At 41.3% G+C, this 21,742-nt stretch overlaps 1 protein-coding gene across 4 annotated transcripts in view; it reads right to left on the reverse strand.

The window, feature by feature from the left end:
• Positions 1-2,713: 2,713 nt before the first annotated feature.
• The window catches only part of ARHGEF10 (Rho guanine nucleotide exchange factor 10), a 199,061-nt gene continuing 180,032 nt past the window's right edge, over positions 2,714-21,742 (reverse strand). For 2 of the 4 annotated variants that reach the window (XM_039529515.1, XM_039529513.1), the window contains 3 exons: positions 21,401-21,575; positions 8,991-9,113; positions 2,714-4,411 (listed from right to left, as the gene is read on the reverse strand). In XM_039529515.1, coding sequence (XP_039385449.1) covers positions 3,897-4,411; positions 8,991-9,113; positions 21,401-21,575 — 813 coding nt within the window. In that variant the 3' untranslated portion in view covers positions 2,714-3,896. The remainder of the gene's footprint in view (positions 4,412-8,990; positions 9,114-21,400; positions 21,576-21,742) is intronic. The other 2 variants (XM_039529516.1, XM_039529514.1) reach the window with 1 other exon arrangement.

The raw sequence follows: 21,742 nt of genomic DNA on the forward strand, positions 1-21,742 counted from the left end.
GGATTCTGATCGGGGCGCAGCCTCTGGGAGGGAGTTTGGTGCAGGAGTGGATTCTGCCCTGGGGCAAGGGGTTGGAGTGCAGGAGGGCGTGCAGGATCTGGGAGGGAATTTGATGCAGGAGGAGATTCTGATCTGGGGCGGGGGGTTGGGGTGCAGGCTTTGGCTGGGAGGCACTTACCACAGGCGGTGCAGCAGGGCTCAGGCAGCCTGCCTGCCTGCATGCCATGGCTCCACGACGCTCACAGAAGGTGCTGGCTGCTGGCACATCTCTGTGTGCCCGAGGGGAGGAGGACAACGCGTCTCCGTGTGCTGCCCATGACCACAAGCACTGCCCCTGCAGTTCCCATTGGCCAGTTCCTGGCCGATTGGGGAGCTGCAGGGATAGTACTGGGGTGGGGGAAGCGTGCGGAGCCACCTTCCCTCCTGCCCCCTGCCAGGGGCCACAGAGACGTGCCAGCAGCTGGCGCTTCCGGGAGCGGCGTGGGGCCATGGCATACAAGCAGCCTGCCTGAGCCCTCCTGTGCTGGGCAGCCCTTAGCCTGGGGCCCTCGGCTGAAGCCCCTAAAGTCCCTGCATTAATCCAGCCCTGATCATGAACTCCTCTATTTACCATTTAGGGCTGATTAACTGCAATAGAATTATCAGGCAGCCTCTGAAAAGTCATTTCCTGTGTTAACATGAATTGACTCCCTCCCCATGCTCATTTCCCTCATTAATGGATTTCACTTTTTATGCATTGTCATGAATGCTCTGCAGACTTGGACATTCTATTCCATGGGGACAGTGTGGTGGAAATTTTACTGTAGATCAGCATTAGGGTCCAGACACACTGTGCCAAGTTTTGAAAGCCCATGGCGCCTTCAGTATCTGGCACCCACAGAAAGTGTATTTGGTGCTTACTAGGTCCCTAGAGCTGGAATAAATTCAAAAATATATCTCTTTGGTCTCTTAGGTATATGTCTTACTTTCCCCATCCACATATCCATTTGAAAACAATGCACATTCTTGATATATATTTCTGTACCCCACAAATTGTTGCCTTCAGGTTTTCCACTGGTAAAATGATTAAGAAATATATTTTTGAAGTTTAATTTTTTTATTCACAGTTTTTTTTAAACAAACATTTTGCTGAGTTTACTTTGGACATAAATACACAGTTATGGCTCACACTATAGCATAGATATTATTTGTTAAAAACATAACATGTACTGTATTGTAGTGGTTACACTATTTCCCCTTTCCTCTTAAGTTTTTTCCATATCTTAAAGTGAAATTAGAAGCCAAATCTGACCTACCTCGCAACACAGTCAAATGTATCTATCAAGTTTTCTTATCGACTGTAAAAGTACCTTTGGCTTGCATTTGGTGTTAATGTAATACAAGTTAGCAGTATATCACAAAGCAAACATTGGACATTGAGTCTGACCACTGGCTAGAACTTTGATGTATAGTTTTATAACATGCTGTAAAGCTTCTCTTTGCCTCATTGCCTAGTAATACTTATATAGTGCTTAGTTGCAAAAAGTTATAATCAAAGAAAAATAAATCATGGGCCCAGTCCTGTTACTATTGAAGTCAGTAGCAAAACTCCCATTGACTTTCATAGGAGCACGACTGTGCTGTGTTTCTACTGTTTCTAAATAAAAGAAAAGTATATTTTGGCTAGAATATAAGGAGGTTGTCTCCTAAAATGTTAAAATAGTTAGTTGTGTAGTTGTAGTAGCAGATCCTGCAAATCTTCCATGCATCGAATTCCAGTTCAACATGGCGGGGGCTTGTGGACTCAGCCCACTGCAACCAATAATAAAGAGCGGTTTAAGAGTGGGTGCAATCCTTCATGCTAGACATGCCTGGCAATAGAATTCCAAACATGGGCACCATGCAGAATCAGAACTGGTTTCTTCTCTTTGCAGAGAAGCAGAAGGACAAAGGTTACATATAGTTTATGAATAAAAGCCTGACAACATTTGTTTTTTATCCTGAAGTTAAATTTTAATCACAATTTAATACTTTAATAAAGTAAGCAATGGACAACACCCAACCGAAACAATCAAATACCTTGGCAATGGGCATAAAATAAGAATTTAGGCCCTGACCCTGCAGTCAGATCTGCACAGGTGGATTTTTATGCTTGTGGAGAATTCCACTGAAGTCAGTGTGATTCTGCGCTGCCACAAGGGTCTGCCCACCCAGATCTGACTGCTCGGTGAGATTAAGCAGTTTATATCAGAGGTGACTGACATCATTTAAAATATGTGGAAACCTTTTTTTCCAAGCTGGAATAAAAATAGTCCCAAAGTATATGCACTTTATTTAGGTAATCAAATAAACGTTGTGTTGTTTACAGCAGGGACATGGCCATCTCTCAACAGTAGTCACCCCTCCTAAGCCTGCCAGAATTTCAGATGAATAGCTTCTTTTCCTAAAATGAATACCGTACTATAAAGACAGAGCCAGATTCTCTGCTGCACCCAGTCTTTGCTGATGGTCACAGGGCGGGGGGGGAGTGGGGTGGGGGGGTTCATAAACTATATGTAACCTTTGTCCTTCTGCTTCTCTGCAAAGAGAAGAAACCAGTTCTGATTCTGCATGGTGCCCATGTTTGGAAGTCTATTGCCAGGCATGTCTAGCATGAAGGATTGCACCCACTCTTACACCGCTCTTTATTATTGGTTACAGTGGGCTGAGTCCACAAGCCCCCGCCATGTTGAACTGGAATTCCATGCATGGAAGATTTGCAGGATCCGCTACTACAACTACACAACTAACTATTTTAACATTTTAGGAGATAACCTCCTTATATTCTAGATGAATGCATGCATTACTATGTGCGCTTCCTGTAGATATTGATATATTCAGATGGTCTTATACTTAGTATTAATTCCCTGCATTTACTCACTGTGTAACCATGTACCTCTTCATGTTTTAATTGCTTCACTGCCATCACAGAATGAAAAATTATGTATTGTTAAAAACGGCACACAGATTTTCTACATACCCTTGATGCTAGAAGTACACTCCACTGCCAGAAACAGAATGCACTGCCAGCACTGGCACCAAGAAGTTAGTCAGAATGCACATCTATTTTGTATCTTCAACCTGTATTGTATTTTCTATTTGTCCCAAATCATCATGTGCAAGGGCCTCCACATAGATAGATATCACATCTTCCAATGGTGTTAACACACTTTTTCCCCTCCAGCATTGTTTTTTAATAATATGGAGCATTAGAAAATAACAATGTATTTTTGCTTTGAAAGATACAAAACAATGAGCCTATCTGACTGTTAATTTTTTTGGTCGAACCCAGACACTTTCTTGTGGAATTATATTATATAGTGATTACTGAATTAATCTGTTACCCTTTATTAGTATATTTATTGCTCAAAATATTTGCTACTTTGTTAAAATGTACAGTACATGCAAGAATCACTTTTGAAAAAAGTGCTGACTTAAGAAAGCAACAAACAGCATGTGAAATGGTATATCTTCCCTGCCTCTCCTAAGTGCTATGAATCATAATAATGACAGATATAAACTTGAATATAAATAAAGTGGAGATTCTAAAACCATTTAAAAGGGTCTGATATATCCCCAATATTTTAAGTAGCAGAGCCCTCAGCAGCAGCTAAATATTTTCAATACCGTAATAAGGGAGGATGTTCTAACTAGGTTAGGAATCTATCTTGCAGCCCTTACCCAGGTGATCAATCCAATTGACTTCAACAGGACTGCTCACATGAGTAATGGCTGCAGGGTTTGGTCCTTGGTATTCACTGTAGTAAGATTACATCAGAAATCCCTTTAAAAGACGAAAGCATCATAACACATGTAGAGTTTAGAAATGAAATCAAATGACTTTGTAAAAAGTCACCATTTAACATGGTTTTAGTCACTTAGATGTTTAATAGTGGAATCTGCCAAACCATCACAGAAGATACTAGTTCATCCTGTCGCTGCTGCTTGGACTTCTTGTTCACCCTTCTGTGTCCTTGTCCTCCAGAGATGACTAATACTGAACTTGCTTTCATTTTCCTGGATCGCTGTCTTTTATTTTTAAGTGAGATGTTTTGATCCTTCAAGAGCTCATAAATGGTGCTGTCCTCCGGCCTACGTTCTAGGGAATTTGACCCATGAGACAATGTTAGGGACCCAGAAGATGAAGACATGTCACTTCTTTGTGCAATGGATCCTACTGAACCACCTAGCCACACTGCAGTGTCATGAGTGTTACTTAGGGAAGAGCTTGGTCTGTCATTGTGCAGGACATTTTTTTGGTCATCTTCTTTAGATTCGGAGTTAGGAGGCAGACTGTTTCTTGATTTGCTTTTGTTTTTCTTGTTTACAGCTGTAACCATTACAAGGAATTTGACTGGGCCATTATGTGCATGATAGGATACCATTCCTCTTCCTGAAGCCAAAGAAAAAAGAAAAGGTTATGTAATATTAATCTCATTCATTTTGGATCACTATTTTACACCACCACAAGTTCATTCTCACAACAAATCATTTCAGTTAGACTTGCATAACCCTGTCAAAAGAAACACAGCACGTAACAGTTTCTTCATATATTTACTGAAATTAAATGTGGAATAATTTACAAAAAAAATCTACAGTACATTGAAGATACATTAGGGCTGGAACAGAAATCTGCTAAAAGTAGGACATACAGAGCAAGTTGACATTTAGTTCATACTTTTGTACTCTGTTTTCACAACAGCAAGAGTAAAGAAATCCTCAGATGATTTGTTTTAACTGGCATTGTCACTACCTTAACATTACCTGCTTTCTCCAAGACTCCACAACAAAATGAAAGGTTTTCAGTTAATCCTTCTCCTCCCCTCTTGAATAGTATAAACACATCAATTCCAGTGCAGGAGTGCACCCCACACCCACAGAGGAGGGGGTAGAATTTGCCCTTAAGTGCTGATCTCTAGTTGCAGTGGTGCATTCATAGGACAAATGGTGAATGAACAATCTCAATTTAATTTTTTTTTTAAAGGATTTAGGCTGTGGGACATTGGAGGAGAAAAGAAGGATTTAAACTATCAGTCAAAAGATGGCACCAAAAACAAATTGCTACGGCTAAATTCAGAAGATCTTTACTAACTTGAAAAATATGTGAATCTTTCTACAGAGTGGAGAAAAGATGCAACATTCTGCCATACATACTCCCACATGGGTGGGGGGATGTGGTCCTGAGATGTGCCTATATGTCAGACAAGATCATTGGCCCCAGGAAGAATGAGGCAAAATTTGGAATGAGAGAATGTTGCGAGATACCCAAAGATAGACAGATTACGTGAATCTGTGACAAAGGAACGGGACCAGCAGATCACCTGCAGAAACGCTGCCGAATTCTTGTTCCCAGCGGTCCGCCCGCAGGGATGCCACCAAAGGCTGCCTGACTGCCGTGCTTGGGGCAGCAAAAAACATAGAGCCACCCCTGTGCAGAATCCACCTCTAGCCCACTCCTCTCCTGTGGCACATTCAAATAATAAACAACATTCATTTGTGAAAAATGCAACAGTTTACTGAGACAGTGGTTACAGGAAAAGAAGTTTGGTTAATGTTCATTGTTTACATGAGGTAGACATGGATACTGCATGACCGGTAAAGGTACAAACAGTCCTGTTTCCTACTGACGTTTAAATGTCCTGTAACACGCATTCTAGCGGACAATCATTGCAGGAATTTATCTGTTTTTCTCTGCAGGGGACATAAAGCAGAACTTAAGAGCGAGGAATTGCTCAATTTTGGTTTGCACATTATAGGGAACAGCTTGCACACCCTGTTATAGCTCGCAAGCCCCTTCCACTCCTGCTGCACTTCTGGGGGGTAGGGGGATCATCGTGGTGAATAACTTCACAGAGTATCTCTCACTTGTTTGCCCTTTGCCTTTTTTTAATAAGACTATTCTCTGCCTTTGTGCCACCCGCCCCCATCTGACATTATTATGAATCAGGACAGTCTAATGTGAATCACTATCCGGTTTGGTCCCCACTATTGCCCAATCCCTCTGACCCCACAGAAGTGCCTCAAATACACAAACAAAACTGTAAAACAAAAACAGCAGCATAATTCCAACCCATCCTACACCCCAACTTGTTAAGGCACAGTGGCAAACAACACATACAGCAGACAGATATCTCAGTGCAGATATCTCAAAGTGCCTCCTCACACACAGACAGAGGGACCACATAGCAACTATGAACAATTGGGACTTTTTTTTTTCCAGGGGTGGATATAGTTGCATATATAAGACAAAGCCCCTAATATCGGGGTATCTGGTCACTGTACGACAGACCATTAACCATCTCTGAGGATCCCCCAAGACTGGGAGAGTCTCAGGGAGGTGAAGTCACATATGCATACTAAAAAAAAAATACTATCATGGCTTGTCTGGAATAGGAACTATAAGCCACAGATTTTTGTTCATGCTCCCACATCCACAGTGCTTAAAACAGCCAGACTGTCAGGGAAAGGGCCTCCATGTACTGCTGCGAGGCTGGCCAACCCGAGGGGGTGAAACAGGCAGACTTGGGAGGAGATGTTTGGAGAACTTATGGCAGACTCTTAGAGGAAAACCACACTGGCTGAGAGGTGGAGGCAGTACGTGAGGATCCTGAGGGAGAAAGAAATGGAGGTCTCCCAGCAGGGTGTGGCAGTGACCAAGAGAAGTGTGGCACGGGACAAGGACAGCATTGCCATAACCAGAGACAGCACGGAAAAAGACAGGGAGATGCAGAGACAACTCATGGATGCTATCCTGAGCCAGAGGCCTCTCCTACAAAACATGCTCCTGCTAGGTCAGCAGGTCCTGCAGTTCCACAAACCAGGACCCAGCTCCATCCTTCAGTCTCTGGATAATACTGGCGACTGGAACTAGAAGCAACTCCTCTCCTCTGTGCCCACACAGTGCATGTACTAGAGACCATTCCTCTCTCAGGCACACCATCTGCTCACCAAGAACATTGGCTTCTGGGAGCCCAGCACTTTTGAGCCCTCCAATGCAGTAGACAATTTTGAGCCATCGTACTCAACCGTAATATCTCCACGTACATGAAGAAGCAGAGGGTCCCTATATGCACCTGTAACTTTAAGACCCCCACCTCCAGCCTTGTTATTTCTAAACTCTTTGCATTGTTGCACTTTCAGTTTGGTTCGCACTGATGTTTTATTTAAAGGGTCGCTTTTTGTTGGTGAGTCAGTAGATTATTTTGGTAACTGTGTTTTCAGATTAAATGTATAGTTATTTATCCACCAGTTCAATGAAAACTTGATTTTTGGCTTTGTTATTGTTGTTTCATAATAAAAACCATTTAAAATCCATTTTGATCCATTATGACTCATCACTGCAAGTAATACATACAATTAGCTAAATAAAGCTAAAATAATTCATTCAGTTTTACAAAAGGTATATGGGCAATGCCTCGCTTTCACCACCCATAAACACTACTGCAATGCTCACAGACTATCCCAACCCCACCTCTATGGATTAGCAGCTGGATGTCCAGCTACACATGTACAAGAACGACACTCAAAACATGAACAATAGGCATCCCTGACAATATTCCCCCAGAGGTTAACATTCTCTACGGGATGCTTTACTAGCTGCTCAAACCACTGAGCAAGTCTCTGCACCTCAGTCTCCCACCCATCACTAAGGCTTTCCCGCTCGGTCTCGCAAATACTGTGCAGAACACAGCACCCAGCTATAATAGTTGGGACTTTTTAATCTGATGCTTCCAAACAATTCCATAAGTAGCACCATCTGCCTTTCAAACAGCCAAATGCATGCTCAACCACCATTCTGCAATTACTCAGGCAAGAGCTGAAATGTTCTTTCTTTCTGTCCAAGTGGCCTGTGTGTGGCTTCATTAGCCAGGGCATCAGAGGGTAAGCTGGATCTCCCAGAATACCTGATCAATCTCCACACTGTTAATGTCCACAGTGCTCCTCGGAGCAAATAGTCCTTTCTCTGTTAATGTAAATAGAACTGAGTTCCGAAAGATCCTCATATCATGGACCCTTTCAGACGACCCTTCATTTATGTCTGTACACCTGCCACAGTGGTCAACCAGCCCTTGGAGCAGCAGAGAAAAATACCCCTTTCTGTTATAAATTTTGCACCCTGGTGGGGGTCCCATGTTCAGCATTGGGACTCCCATGCTGAAAACCCATCCACAACTCAGAAATTCTAGGTGAAGTTCTGAAACTAAACTGTAGCTTCACATATGCCACATCCAGCGCACCTTTTTGAACCTTGCTTTATTATGGTAGTTAAAAGCAGAATTGAAATGTTTTCAAAATGTTGGCAGAGTTTTGATGTTCCTATCTCAGAAACGAATAACTACAAAAATAAGGTGCCTTATCACTTCAGCAGGCCCCCAAATGCTATAGTTGTCAAAAGCTAACCAATAAGTCAAATTTTACATTTCAAGGCCTCAATGTTATGGAGCGATCATGTCACAAAAACAACCAATCAGGAAAAACACTGAACTTTCAATACCCATCTCTCCAAATCCAGTATGCCATTTCTCTCCAAATTTGGAAATAAACACCCCCTTGACTCTCCTCCGACATGCCAATTTGCATTTTGATATAACATTTCCAAAAAACTGTAGAGGAGAACAACATTTCTCTTTACAGCGGAAAGGCTGTTCCAATCTTAAACACAGAGGTTTTTTCCCTCCATAATACATGGTTTGAAGAGCTAACCTCCGTCCCACTCTGCCTCAAAAGAACAACAACAGTTGTAGTCATGGATGCTGATTTAATAAAGCAAAAATAACAGAAGACAATAGAAATATGTTACAGATGTACAATAAAACTAAGTAGGATCAACAAATACTCATAAAAAAGCTCAAACCATGTCTATACAATACACAAATTTTTACATATTTACTTGATTTATTGACTAAATAATGTACTGAAAAGCCAATTTTCAGCATACCATCTTACAAAAATATATGAAAAATTTTACTCACCCGTTACTTTTGGAATTCCTTGCAAACGAGGCACTGGTAGTGCTACTATAATACCCAGATTTGTTCCAACTAACAATAACCCATGGCACACCAGCAGACTGGTCACAGAAACACGTTGTTGTCCTGTGAAATTCAGAGAGAGCTGCATTATTTAACGGACATAACCTTTGATTTTGTGAAAGTAACCTACAGTAAACAGCACATAATTACATTGTTATGGGCTCTGATTCAGCAAAACATTTAAGCAGAAGCTTAAATATTTTGCTGAAGTAAGGCCTTGAAACTTTACCTGCATGCCATATAACCCACATAAACTGAAATTACTTTTGAAATGCTGCTGAAAGCAGCTATATATTACTTTTACAAACAGGTTACTTTTACATATTCTTCGTAACGACACTACAATACTATATAATACAAATAGACAAGGGTACAGTGTTACATTGTGTTCAAGCCTTAACACTGTCCATATTTCATGAGCATAACTGCATATTTTTCTACTTCTCTGTAACAGCTTGGTGTATTTTGGGATTGCTCAAAATCCTCATAGCCTTTGAGGAGGAAAAAAGATAACATTGATTCAATGCACATGGACTTTCAAAAAGTCCTTAACAATCTCCCTCATAAATGGAAACTAAGTAGTTCTATGAGAAGAGGTGAAGTTATGTCCTGAATTAAAAACTGGCTGAGAGACAGAAACAAAGAGTTGGACTAAAGTGTTGGCCTGGGTCCCCCAAAACTCCATATTAGGTTCAGTATTGATTTATATATTCAGTGAGGTTCTGGAATAGCAGCGAAGAGTGAGATGGCAAAATCTGCAGAGCACATGACATTTTTTAGTATGGCCATTACTAGAAAAGATTGTGGAGAACTCCAAAGAGACCTAACAACATTAGGTGAATGGACAGCATGATGCTGATGAAATTCAGCATTGACAAATGTAAAATAACGCACATGGAAAGGAATAATGTAAACTATTTATACACATTGCTAGGTTCCACATTAACTGTAACCACTTAGGAAGAAAGACCAGATCTTCATTGTGGACAGTTCAATGAAAACCTCTGCTCAGTGCGGAGTCGTGGTAAAATAAATAAATAAATAGGCAAGGTTATATATAGAAAGGGATAGAAGATAATAATTAGAATATCAGGATGGCATTACATTACATTATTTTACATTTGACAATGTAAAAACTTTCCTTTATGGTGTCATTTCTTCAAGGTTCCCTTCCTTGCTGGCCCTTATAACTTGTATCTCTTTTGTAAAGTAATAGAATGGATTTTTCAGCTATCTGGAGAAAGAATGTACGTCAGAGCAAAATGGCTTCAAATTTATTCATTAAGCCAGAGGTTCTCAAACCAGTGGTCCGCAAGCTCCATTCAGGTGGTCCGCGGATTGTTCCCTCTAAGGTGTGCGCCTGGGCGGCTGCACACAAGAGAATGAAGGGCCACCCACCTGATTAGTGGAGCCACTAATTAGGTGCCTGGACCCTGGAGAAGACACACATGTAAGGTGAGGTGGTGGCCTTAGGGGAAATAGGGAGTAGGTGGGAGGGGGCAGTGGGGTGAGAAGACGGGGTGGGGGGAATTTGGGACATGCAGGGCGATGGTGGCCAGAGAAAAAGGTGACTTTCCCCAGATCCAGGGCTCTAGCTGCCGGGGAGAGATGACCTCCTTTCCAGCCCCAGCTTGGGGGTTGCTGTGGCAGGGGAGAGAGGGCACATCTATGGCCTTAGAAAGGTAAGACTACTGATATTAAAATATGAGTTGTGTGCTTTTATTTGTAAAACCAAAAAAAATTAATTATTATTAAGGGTTTTTTTTTATATAGCGCTTTTATCCAAAGTGCTTTACCATAGTTAGCTAATGGTACAAACAACATTTAGTAAGATCATTAAGTCGTCTGCAAAAAAAAAGTTTGAGAACCACTGCATTAAACAATAAACAGGAGACAGAAGATTTTGATTAATTAATTGAAAGCCTGGAGAGCAAAAGCACTGGAGAGAAAACGGGATGTTAGAATGTGTAAGGATGAAAGAGACAAAACAGTCTTCAAAAAGCATGTGAGAGAAACAATATGGTCTTATAAAGCAACATCTAGCAGCGCTAGTCAAATCTATTTACAAGTATAAATCAGGCATAATGAAAAAATCCATAATATTAGTTTCTCTCTTTCTCCCTCCCTCTCTCTCTCTGGTATAGCAAACAATAAGAAGTCATCTTAGCATACAATTAAAGTTCTATGTCTACAAGACATATGTGTCTTGTGAACGCTTAATATTTTTAACTGAAATATAAATGAGGAGATGTGTTAGGTTTCCAAAGGGGAGTTTGCAAGCGTGCTCTTTTCACAGCTGATCAGAGGGACAGCCTTGAAGGAGACTGAAAATTCTACCCTTACAGTCAGAGGGTAGATGGCATTAAAGTGATTGCAGCTGGATGAAAATGGAGAATGGAAGACATCTATCAGAGGAAAAATAATCATATCCCAGAATGATGCCAGAGGCTACAGCCTTGATCTGTTTGTGAAAGTGAAGGCAAATAAAAACACATTAATAAACCAACACATTTCCTTGTTGAAACAAAGAACCTACCAAGCAAAGAACAGTAAGTATTATACATGGTACCCACCAAACCAAACTCACATCTTCTAATATCAGGTTGCTTTTCATACTCAGATATCATGCAGATATTTCTATATACTAATTATGATTTTCACAACTGCACAATTTCATTAGGCTTAGCTTGGGATGGGCACAAACCAAAATCATTTCTAGTTATCTCTGAACTTGAGAAGATCTCAAAATACACAACTGATTCCAGATTTCCAAATTTAGCAAATATCTTAATAGACCAAAATGAACCAAATCCTTGGTTACAAACACCTCTGAATTTGGGGGGTTTCAAGAGCAGAATCTCAGTTTTGTGGCTTAGCTCATCCATAATGCAAAAAAGCTAATGTTCCTAAATATATAACATCTTTGGGTCCAATCCTACTGTTCTTAAGCAGGCAAAGCTCCAGTTTTATCTATCTCAGCACTGCAGTAATGGGATCGTCATATATCTAATATCTGCAATGCCTTTTAGGGTGTTCAACACTGGGGAAAAAATCTCAATGCCTGTCTTCTCACTTTAGCCTTGAAGCAAATTCCAACTCGTAATTTGCACCTGTGAAGTAACATTTTTTCCACATGTGAAAATATTATGTGATTTGCAGGCAAAATAGAGTCCTATATATAGAACACAACCTTATGCATGAACCACTAAAAGTGAGGTCAAAAGGAAAAGTGCTTGCTTTGAAATCTTGGGAAAGCAGGAAACATCTGCATGGGAATACGTATTTTTGAGATAACTTATAGTAACGTGTGATGATAAATAAAATCACTCATAAAAAGGTTTAATTGTTGTTTGCAAAATAAGATTTGCAATCTTGCTATGGTGTGCAAATTTGTGATTCTTAAAGTTTGTTTATTCTATCCCAGGGGGAAACAAATGCAAACAAGCAATGGCCGCTGATTAATGTAATGTGTTCTATCTAAAAACAACTACAATGACAACAAGATATTCACCATTACAGTCTTCAAGAGAAGGTGATAAATATAAAAGCTAAATATTATTATTCCTGTTTTAAATGAAATCTTTCAGATGAAATTGGACTAATACTTAGTGCAATTGTTAAACTAGTAAACTTAATAAGACCCTGATCCTGGGAAGACTTATGGACATGCTTAATTGAGCAGGCTCATTTATTCTGTTTTTTCCAGGTTCAAGCCTCCATCTAGATCTTCCTCAGGTATCAGCTTTTGACTCTGGTCCTGAAACTGGATATATGTAGGTGAAACTTTTGCCCCTACACAGAGCCCTCTGCAGTCAGTTCTATGCAGGGATGCACCTGCACAGATTCTGCTGCAGGATCTGGCCCAACTTGCAAATTAAACTGGCTAAAAACCCTACAGTGCTGTTTATTGTATCAGAATACCCTCATGTCTTTCCCTCTTTATACTCTTTTGTAGGATGGCAACTTGATAAAAAACCCTTTAACAGCGGTGAGGATTTATTAACTACATATGAGTGTATTTTATTTTCTATAGAGAGGAAATGAGAAAATGGTTTTTCTTTGTCTCTCTTTCTCATCAGTTTCCAGGAAACACACTCGCAATGTTAGAGGATAAAGAACGGAAACTACCCCTTTGTTAGATAGGTAACTTGTCATCATCCATACGCACAAAGAAATCAGATAGATTCTGCTAACCCTGAACTCTCTCAAAGGACAGACTGCATTACAAATTTTAAAACACTTGGGAAATTGTTTGGTTTGAGGATATTTAAATATGAGTGTTCTTTACCGAAAAATAAAATGTGTGATCATGAAAAAAAATACAAGCTAGTTAATAAAAATGTGGCATGTATATAGTATGACTAGTAATTAGTAATACTTTAAAAAAAACCTTGTGAACAAGGAAGCATAGTATACATGCCTTAAGTAGACTATATGAATTGTGACAGGGGTTGTTGCAAAGTTGTCTATTTGAACTGTGGACCAAATATATTGGGAACAAGTTTGCCCTCAAAGGCAACTTATATAACATATTGGCAAGAGGTGTGTGCTCATGCCACACCTAGTGTCTTTTCTACAAAGGCTACTAGACCACTTCTGTTACCAGCTAAAGGGGTTGGTCCTTGGGCTATAGTGGTAGCAGGGTGTACTGAGCTGAAGATCCTGGGTTCTAACCCCTTGTGTTTGCTGGTATCTTGTGATTAAAACAATTCCTATTTTTAAACTTCCCAGTATTCTAGAAACTAACAGTTCCCCCAGCTTCATCTTTTCCTCACACCAGGCCCCTCATCCTTTTCATCTCCTGCAACCTAATCCACTCCCATACATTCCATTGCATTAAAAACATAGGGCCAGTAGATCCATCAGGAGGCCATTTATAGTTCCCTGATTCCCAGGACCAGTCTATGTTGCACTGAGCCCCTCAATAAAGCAGAGTAATCTAGAAGCTGCTCTAACTTATGTCAGCTGACTACATGTTTAAACAACTCAACGTAGTTAGACTGGAGCATGCTTGGGCCACTTCCCCTCTGGGGCTGAAGCGTGGGGGTGAACGTTCAACACCAACTGAGAACTCTCCCGCACCAGAGGAACTCTCAGCTGACTGATTCCTGTTCCTTTTGAGTCACGTAAGTAGTGTAAAGGGCCAAAATACAACCAACATCCAGCCCATAAATGGCAGTATTCAGGAACTCCCAAGATCATGGGAGTAACTGCCTTCCACTACAGATCTCCTCTCCCCTGGCACTACCTCCCCAACCAGAAGCCATCAGACGCCTCCCTGACAATGAATCAGATGGAGAAAAAAACAACATTATTGGTTCATGTTTGTTATGGGCTAGGTCTGCTTTTTTATTATTCAACTCTGCCGGCTTGCAGTTATTAGGAAGACAATCCTTTCCTCTGCCATTTTCTCCGTGTTTCACTCTTGTCTTACTGTGCACTCTGCAGTAGGTTGCAATGTTACCTTTCCCAAGGTAGAACAGGAACATTCTTTGTGGCAAGGAAGGCAGGCCGTGACATTCAAAGCTGTGTTCAAGTGGCAATAAAATTGTGAAAACCTAATGCTAAATTACGTTGTGTTGTGTTACTTCAGCAGAGCCATATAATTCAGAGTGACCTTTCCCTCCTGGAGCAGTAGGAGACAGACAAAAGGATTATAATTTTCCTCTCACTCACACTGATTCTACAGTAAATGTAATTCCATTAACCGCAATGGATCTACTGAGGTAAAGAAGAGCAGAATCACAGCAAATCCCCAGGGAGCCAGTTAAGCTGGTTTTACGGCCCCTTCGTGTGCTGAGAATCTGATCCAAGGAGTCCAGATTCTTGATAGACTTGTCATGACATTGGGTCTATTCTTCCTGTAGCAAACATTCTCTTCCATAGGCACATTAGGAGGATTTTTAGACTAACTTCTTCCCCCTGTTCTTCTCATCCCCGAGTTCAATAAACCATGAGCTTTTACTCACTCTTCTTTTTGCATGTTAATGAGCCCCTGTCAAACTGCATACAATTAACTGGGTTGTTCCATTTAAAATACAAACATTCCCTCGCAGCACACATCCGAGTCCTGGATGGACAGCATGAATCAAATGCCCACACACCCCTAAGCTTTTCTCAGCACAACACGCTACAATACAAGACTTCTAAACATGCAGTCATTTCACACCACTCCTTTTTAGCTCCCAGTATATTACACACCGTCTGATGTGGTCTTTGGCTGTTTTTGTTTTTAATTGGAAAAGGCTCTGAGCAAATTTATTATGCAAGCCACCTACTTCTCTCTCTTTTAACCTTTTTGGTTACAATGTTGTGGGATCATGCTCAGAGATCCAAGAACTGCTACTGAATAACTGGAATGCATTTCATGTTTCAAATGGACGCTATTGTAGCATTTTTCCTGCACAATTTCCACTCTTAAAAAAACCTTTGACTCACAGGAGAGGTTTTTGAAAGAAAAAAAACCCCTAAAGTTTTGAGAATTACACCAGAGGATATTAAAAATAGCCAAAACTCTTTTACAGGAACATGTTGGTCAATTATATCAATTACATCAGCCTATTTTATTACCATGGCAATGACAGCTTAAACTAAATATTTTCAAGATGACTTTTTTTTCATTACACTCATAGAGAACAAACATTTTCAACAAGGAATTCAACACTTTCTTTGCACCACTGTAGGAAATATTAACTTAGTGTTAATCTTCTGTTTATGCTGATCCTCATCCTTTTGCACAAATAGGACAAATTAAATGGAATGGCCCATTTAAACACAGAGCAAGAAGAAAATTCAGTAACCAGTCTTCAGTGTGGGAGTTACATACAATTTAGAATAGACTCTTAACAGAGCACTGTAAAAATGAAGAGATATTAATGATACCATTTACAGTGGAGCTTTATTTTGAAGCTAATGCAATATACAGTAGGTAGGGTGAGACGGTAAGTATGTAAGTAAGGGATTTAATTTTTAAATCTGCAATTTTATACACTATTCTGTTTAAGGGAAAAATACTTTCAGTGCCAAAAAACTGATCATTGTTCAAATCAAAGCAGCATGCTGGCTCCCCCCATCCTCTTCCCCGGTTCTGGGCTAAGCTGCACTTGGGGGCACATGGGTGCAAGTGATCTGAATATCATCCTTACGTACAAATAGGGAGATTTGGAAAGAAAAATGAAATCCTATCTTTTAATACCATTGAAACACTTTGGACTCGGAGAACTTTGACAAGGAGATGGACTGGAAATAAATGAGTAACAGGCATGAGCCTAAACTCCACTGCAGAGAGGCATGCAGCCAGATTGCAGGCTGAATTGTGGTATTCTGCTTTGGCCAATAATTGTTTCCAAACACTCAATGAAATGTGAATAATTGAGGAGATGTCAATCTCCCGATAGAAGCTTCCCCTTCCATCCTGGCCAACTCTGCCATTTCCTCCCTCTTCCTCACAGCCAGTTCATGTCCAACCTCTCCTGAACAATCCTTTCCAAGTTAGGGTTGCCACGTGTCCTGTTTTCGATCTGAACTCACGGTCAAAAAGAGACCAGCAGGTCCGGCTCCTAGGCAGTGGTGGGGAGCACGGGGGTCCGTGTGCTGTCCCCGCCCCAAGCACTGGCTCCGCAATCCCATTGGCCGGGAACCACGGCCAATGGGAGTTGGGGTGGTGGTGCCTGTGGGCAAGAGAAGCGCACAGAGCCTCCTGCTCCCCCCCCACCTAGGAGCCAGACCTGCTGGCCGCTTCCTGGGCGCAGCATAGTGTCAGGACAGGCAGGCAGCCTGCCTTAGCTCCTCTGCACTGCTGACTGGAAGCTGCCAAGGTAAGCCCGTGCCCCAATCCCAAGCCCTAACCCCCGCCACAGCCCTGAGCCCCACCAAACTCCTCATCCCAGGGCCTTTCCCAGAACCTGCACCCCCAGCCAGAGCCCTCACCCCCCCTGCACCCTAACCCCCTGCCGCAGCCCACAGCCCTCCCACACCTTGAACTCCTCATCCCTGACCCCACCCCAGAGCCCACCCCAGCTTAGAGCACATACCCTCCTGCACCCCAACTCCCTGCCTCAACCCGCAGCCCCCTCCCAATCCCAAACACCTAATCCCTTGGCCCCCACCCCCACCCTGGAGCCCCCTCCTGCACCTCAAAACCCCTCATCCCTGGTGCCACCCCAGAGCCTGCACCCCTGTTAGAGCCCTTCCCCCCTCCCATACCCCAACCCCCTCCCCCAGCCCAGTGAAAGTGAGTGAGCGTGGTGGAAAAGTGAGCCATTGAGGAAGGGGGAGCAGGGGTGGGGCCTCAGGAAGGGGAGGGGCACGGGGCAGGACCTCAGGGTAGGGGCGGGATGAGAATGTTCACTTTTGTGCGATTAGAAAGTTGGCAACCCTGTTCTAATTGTTTCCCTCCTTCCCATTGCTTGTCCTTTTCCTGGCACTTCCAAGGCTCCCACTGTCCTTCCTAAGTGTAAGTCTCTCCCCTTTGCTTCCTTCCATGTTCCCAGCAAAAGACTCCCCTTGTCTCTTCCAAGTGTTGACCAATCCCTTGTGTCAAAACCACCTGCTGCTTATTTTCCAAAAAAGGATGGCACACATACCCGAGGTGTTTTTTATCAGATAAAATCATGGTTTTTACTGACATGGGAAAAACTACCAATTCCAGTTCAAGGCATTTTCTATTTTAAAAACTGTTTCATTAGTGCACACCACATTACACTTCATTGTAGTTATATATTCAAATTGTGATTACATAAGGTTGGAGATTTGGAAATTAATTTAGGGTTGTACAAATAAAAAGTAAAACCACAGTAGGCATAATATTAATATATGTAATATAATACTGAACATTGGAACATCTATACATTTTAAGTTCAGTATTTTCTCACGGAACTTTTACATATCATGACTCATATCAGTTTTCAACATTATTTAACTTATATATATACACACTGAAAAACTATTATCAAACTGCTAAATATTTCCCAGTAATTGTCACTAGTATATTCTGGTAATTATTTTATTTTTCCCAGTTTATTTACCAGTGCCCTGTCCTAAACTAGTTTTTCCCTGTTAAATTGCCAACCCTGTTTCCAAAACCAGTTCCCCTCTTTCTTTTCAGGAATCCTAGATTTCTATAGTCAGTACAGAGGTCACATTTCTTATTCCTAACTCATGCAATCTCTGCTTTAAAACTATTATTTTTGCTATCATCTACAAACTTTACTGATGGTAGCTGTGAATGTGAGCACGTGCTTTAACACATTAGCTTAATCCCATAGGGTAATAGAAAGAAACCTACATAAACAAAAGAACATTTGGAGTAAGGTCTTCACCCTTTTATTTTCTGTAGTAAAACAATTACATGTGTGTTTTAAAACAAACTAAACTGGGTTGCCACTTTAATTGTTACAGCAAAAAAACAATAATTATATTATAAATAATTATTTTCGGAATAGGATTAGATGTCAAGATGTCATTGTAAGAAAAGAGAATAGCTACCTTTAATGAAATTATGATTAAGGATTAGCTATAATTCTAGCAACCTGTTAAATAGAGTAGATGTTCCGTGTGCAGTGCTGCTTTTGTATTTCATGGTGTGCAGTGGGACACCATCAAGTTATAACCAAAAAGTATTAGGAAAAGTAATCTCTAACTAATTGCCCAAATTTGGAAAGAAAGAGATGCATGCAAAAATGCATTTTTACTTTCAGTCACTCGAGGCCCAGATATAGTGCAATGGACACACACAAATTAGGGTGCCTGGGTGCAACTTGTGCATGTGAATATATATACTTTTACATGTACCCTTTTGAAATATGGGCAAAGCTATTTTATTCTGAGAGTTTATCAGGTAGGCTATTTCAGCACTGATTTTATTATTTATATCCTATTGTAGGATAAGATTGAATGTACAGTGACATAGGTAACAGTGTAATTTATTGTGCTATCAACTATTCAGTTCTAACAAGAAAATTAATCCTGATTCTCCGGTGCAGTCAAGATGAACCCTGTATGGTGGATCAAAGTTGTCTGTAAGCCACTCACCATTGTAGTCCCCCAATTCCTGGGGCAAGTGAGGGCTGGTTCTGTTCCTGGTATACATTTGAGCAGACTTGGGACTGTGCTAGCCTGCCAATTTGTAACAGCCCCTCTGCTGGGCACCTGGCAGCCAGTGGCTTTATGCCACCCTGGGATTCCCTTACATCAGGGGAATCCCTAGCTGTTCACTGGGCATAAAAGGTTGTTACAAGAAGGAGGGAGAAAAATTGTTCTTCTTAACCTCTGAGGATAGGACAAGAAGCAATGAGCGGTTTAGTTTGGACATTAGGAAAAACTTCCTAACTGTCTGGGTAGCTAAGCACTGGAATAAATTGCCTAGGGAAGTTGTGGAATCTCCATCACTGGAGATTTTTAAGAGCAGGTTAGACAAACCTCTGTCAGGAATGGTCTAGATAATACCTAGTACTGCCATGAGTGCAGGGGACTGGACTAGAAGACCTCAAAGGTCCCTTCCAGTCCTATGATATTGAGAAAGACCAACAGTCCTAGCCTGATATCCTGACAGTCACTGGTAACCACAGCAGGGAAAGGAGCAGAATGCTGGCAGCTCCCCTGGTGGCTGTACTGCCCCCATCCCCACCCACTCATCCCTGTCCTCTGGCGGGGCTGCAGCTGTACAGACAGAGGAGACACAGCTCTGTGGAAGAGGGGTGGGGCTGAGGGCAGTATAGCCATGCCAGAGGAGTGTCTTTCCGGTTCACCATACCAGCTATAAATATCTTGCTGGTACGGGGTACCGTCCCACCGTACTTGCACTGCTGAATATCCTCTTAGTGGTCTCTTATCCAAGCTGAAAAGTCCCAGTCTTTTTAATATCTCCTCATATGGAAGCTACTCCATACTGCTAATCATTTTTGTTGTGCCGCCCTATACCTTTTCCAATTCAAATCATAGGTGGAGCGAGGAGTGCTGGGGATGCAGCAGCATCCCCCGGCTTGAAGTGGTTTCCATCACATACAGGGTTTGTTTCAATGGCTCTCAGCACCCCGGATTCTAATATATCTTTTTTTGAGATGGGGTAACCAGAACTGCATGGATTATTCAAGGTATGGGTGTACTATGGATTTATATAGAGGCATTATGATATTTTCTGTCTTAATATATATCTCTTTCTTAATGGTTCCTAACATTCTGCTAGTTTTATTTTGACTGCTGCTGCACATTGAATAGACGTTTTCAGAGAACTATACACAATGACTCCATGGTTTCTTTCTTAATAGCTTATTTAGACCCCATCATTTTAATGTATATTTGGGATTATGTTTTCCAATGTGAATTACTTTGCATTTATCAACATTTAATTTCATCTGCCATTCTGTTGCCCAATCACATTGTTTTGTGAGATCCCTTTGTAACTCTTTGAAGTTTGCTTTGGACTTAACTATCGAGTAGTTTTGTATCGTCTGCAAATTTTGCCACCTGACTACTTACCCCTTTTCCTCAGATCATTTATGAATATGATGAACAGCACTGGTCCCAGTACAGACCCCTGAGGGACACCAATATTTACTTCTCTCCATTCTGAAAACTGACCTTTTATTCCTACCCTTTGTTTCCTGTCTTTTAACGAGTTACTGATCCATCAGAGAATCTTCCCTCTTATCCCATGACAGTTTACTTTGCTTAAGAGCCTTTGGTGAGGGACATTGTCAAAGGCTTTCAGAAAAAGTACAAGTACACTATATCCACTGGATTACTCTTGTCCATATTAAAAAAAAGAACGAGGAGGTGCCACAAGTACTCATTGTTTTTTTTGTTGATACTGATTAACACGGCTACGACTCTGAATCTTGTCCATATGTTTGTTGTTCCACTCAAAGAATTCTAATAGATTGGTGAGGCATGATTTCCCGTCACAAAAGCTGGATTGGTTCTTCCCAACAAATCTTGTTAATCTATTCTTGCACAGTGCTACAAAACAGACCACAATTGGAGCCCCCAACTGGCCTCCTATATGTGATTTACTATTTTCTCTACGTCTTGTAATGGGGATGGTAGATATGGAGGGAATTAATTGCATACCCTGCTCTGAAGAGCAGACGGTGAACTGAAATATATGAATCCTGTTTTTCAGTTTCTTAAAAGACTGTCTTTCTGTTAACTCTCATAGTATCTCACAATCTGACATACAGACTACCCAACTATTCAAGAGAGATAGACTCAAGCTGCACAGCTGACATCTAGATACAGTTAAAAGTATGAAACTAGGGTTCTAGTTCAGGCCCATATCTATGAGATACTGTAGCAGAATAAAAAGGGGGTGACTCAACCAAAACAAAAATGTGAGTGTAGAATGCAGTTACCTGACAAGATATTGTGAACAGGAGTGGCAATGTTAATGTCCTGGAGGTGTTTCAGTGTCTCAGTGTGGAACAGGCGGAGTGTAGATCCAGATGTGAAGGCAATCCAGATTCCCACTCCTGCAACAGCCATGTGTGAGATCACCATCCCTTCTTCTTGATGAGCTTCAAAATGGCGCTATAAAAAAGACAAAGAATCTATAATAGATGCACCAATGACATTCATTTGTACTTATGAACTTCTCAGAGTAGGAAATGTGCCTTTATTCTCTTTGTAGAGTGCCAGGTTGTCTGATCCCTTTGCTCCACTAAGAGCAACTCCTGACTCTGCAGCATATGGTGTTA

The sequence above is a fragment of the Mauremys reevesii genome, linkage group 3, assembly GCF_016161935.1.
Source record: "Mauremys reevesii isolate NIE-2019 linkage group 3, ASM1616193v1, whole genome shotgun sequence".
Classification (NCBI taxonomy): Eukaryota; Metazoa; Chordata; order Testudines; family Geoemydidae; genus Mauremys; species Mauremys reevesii.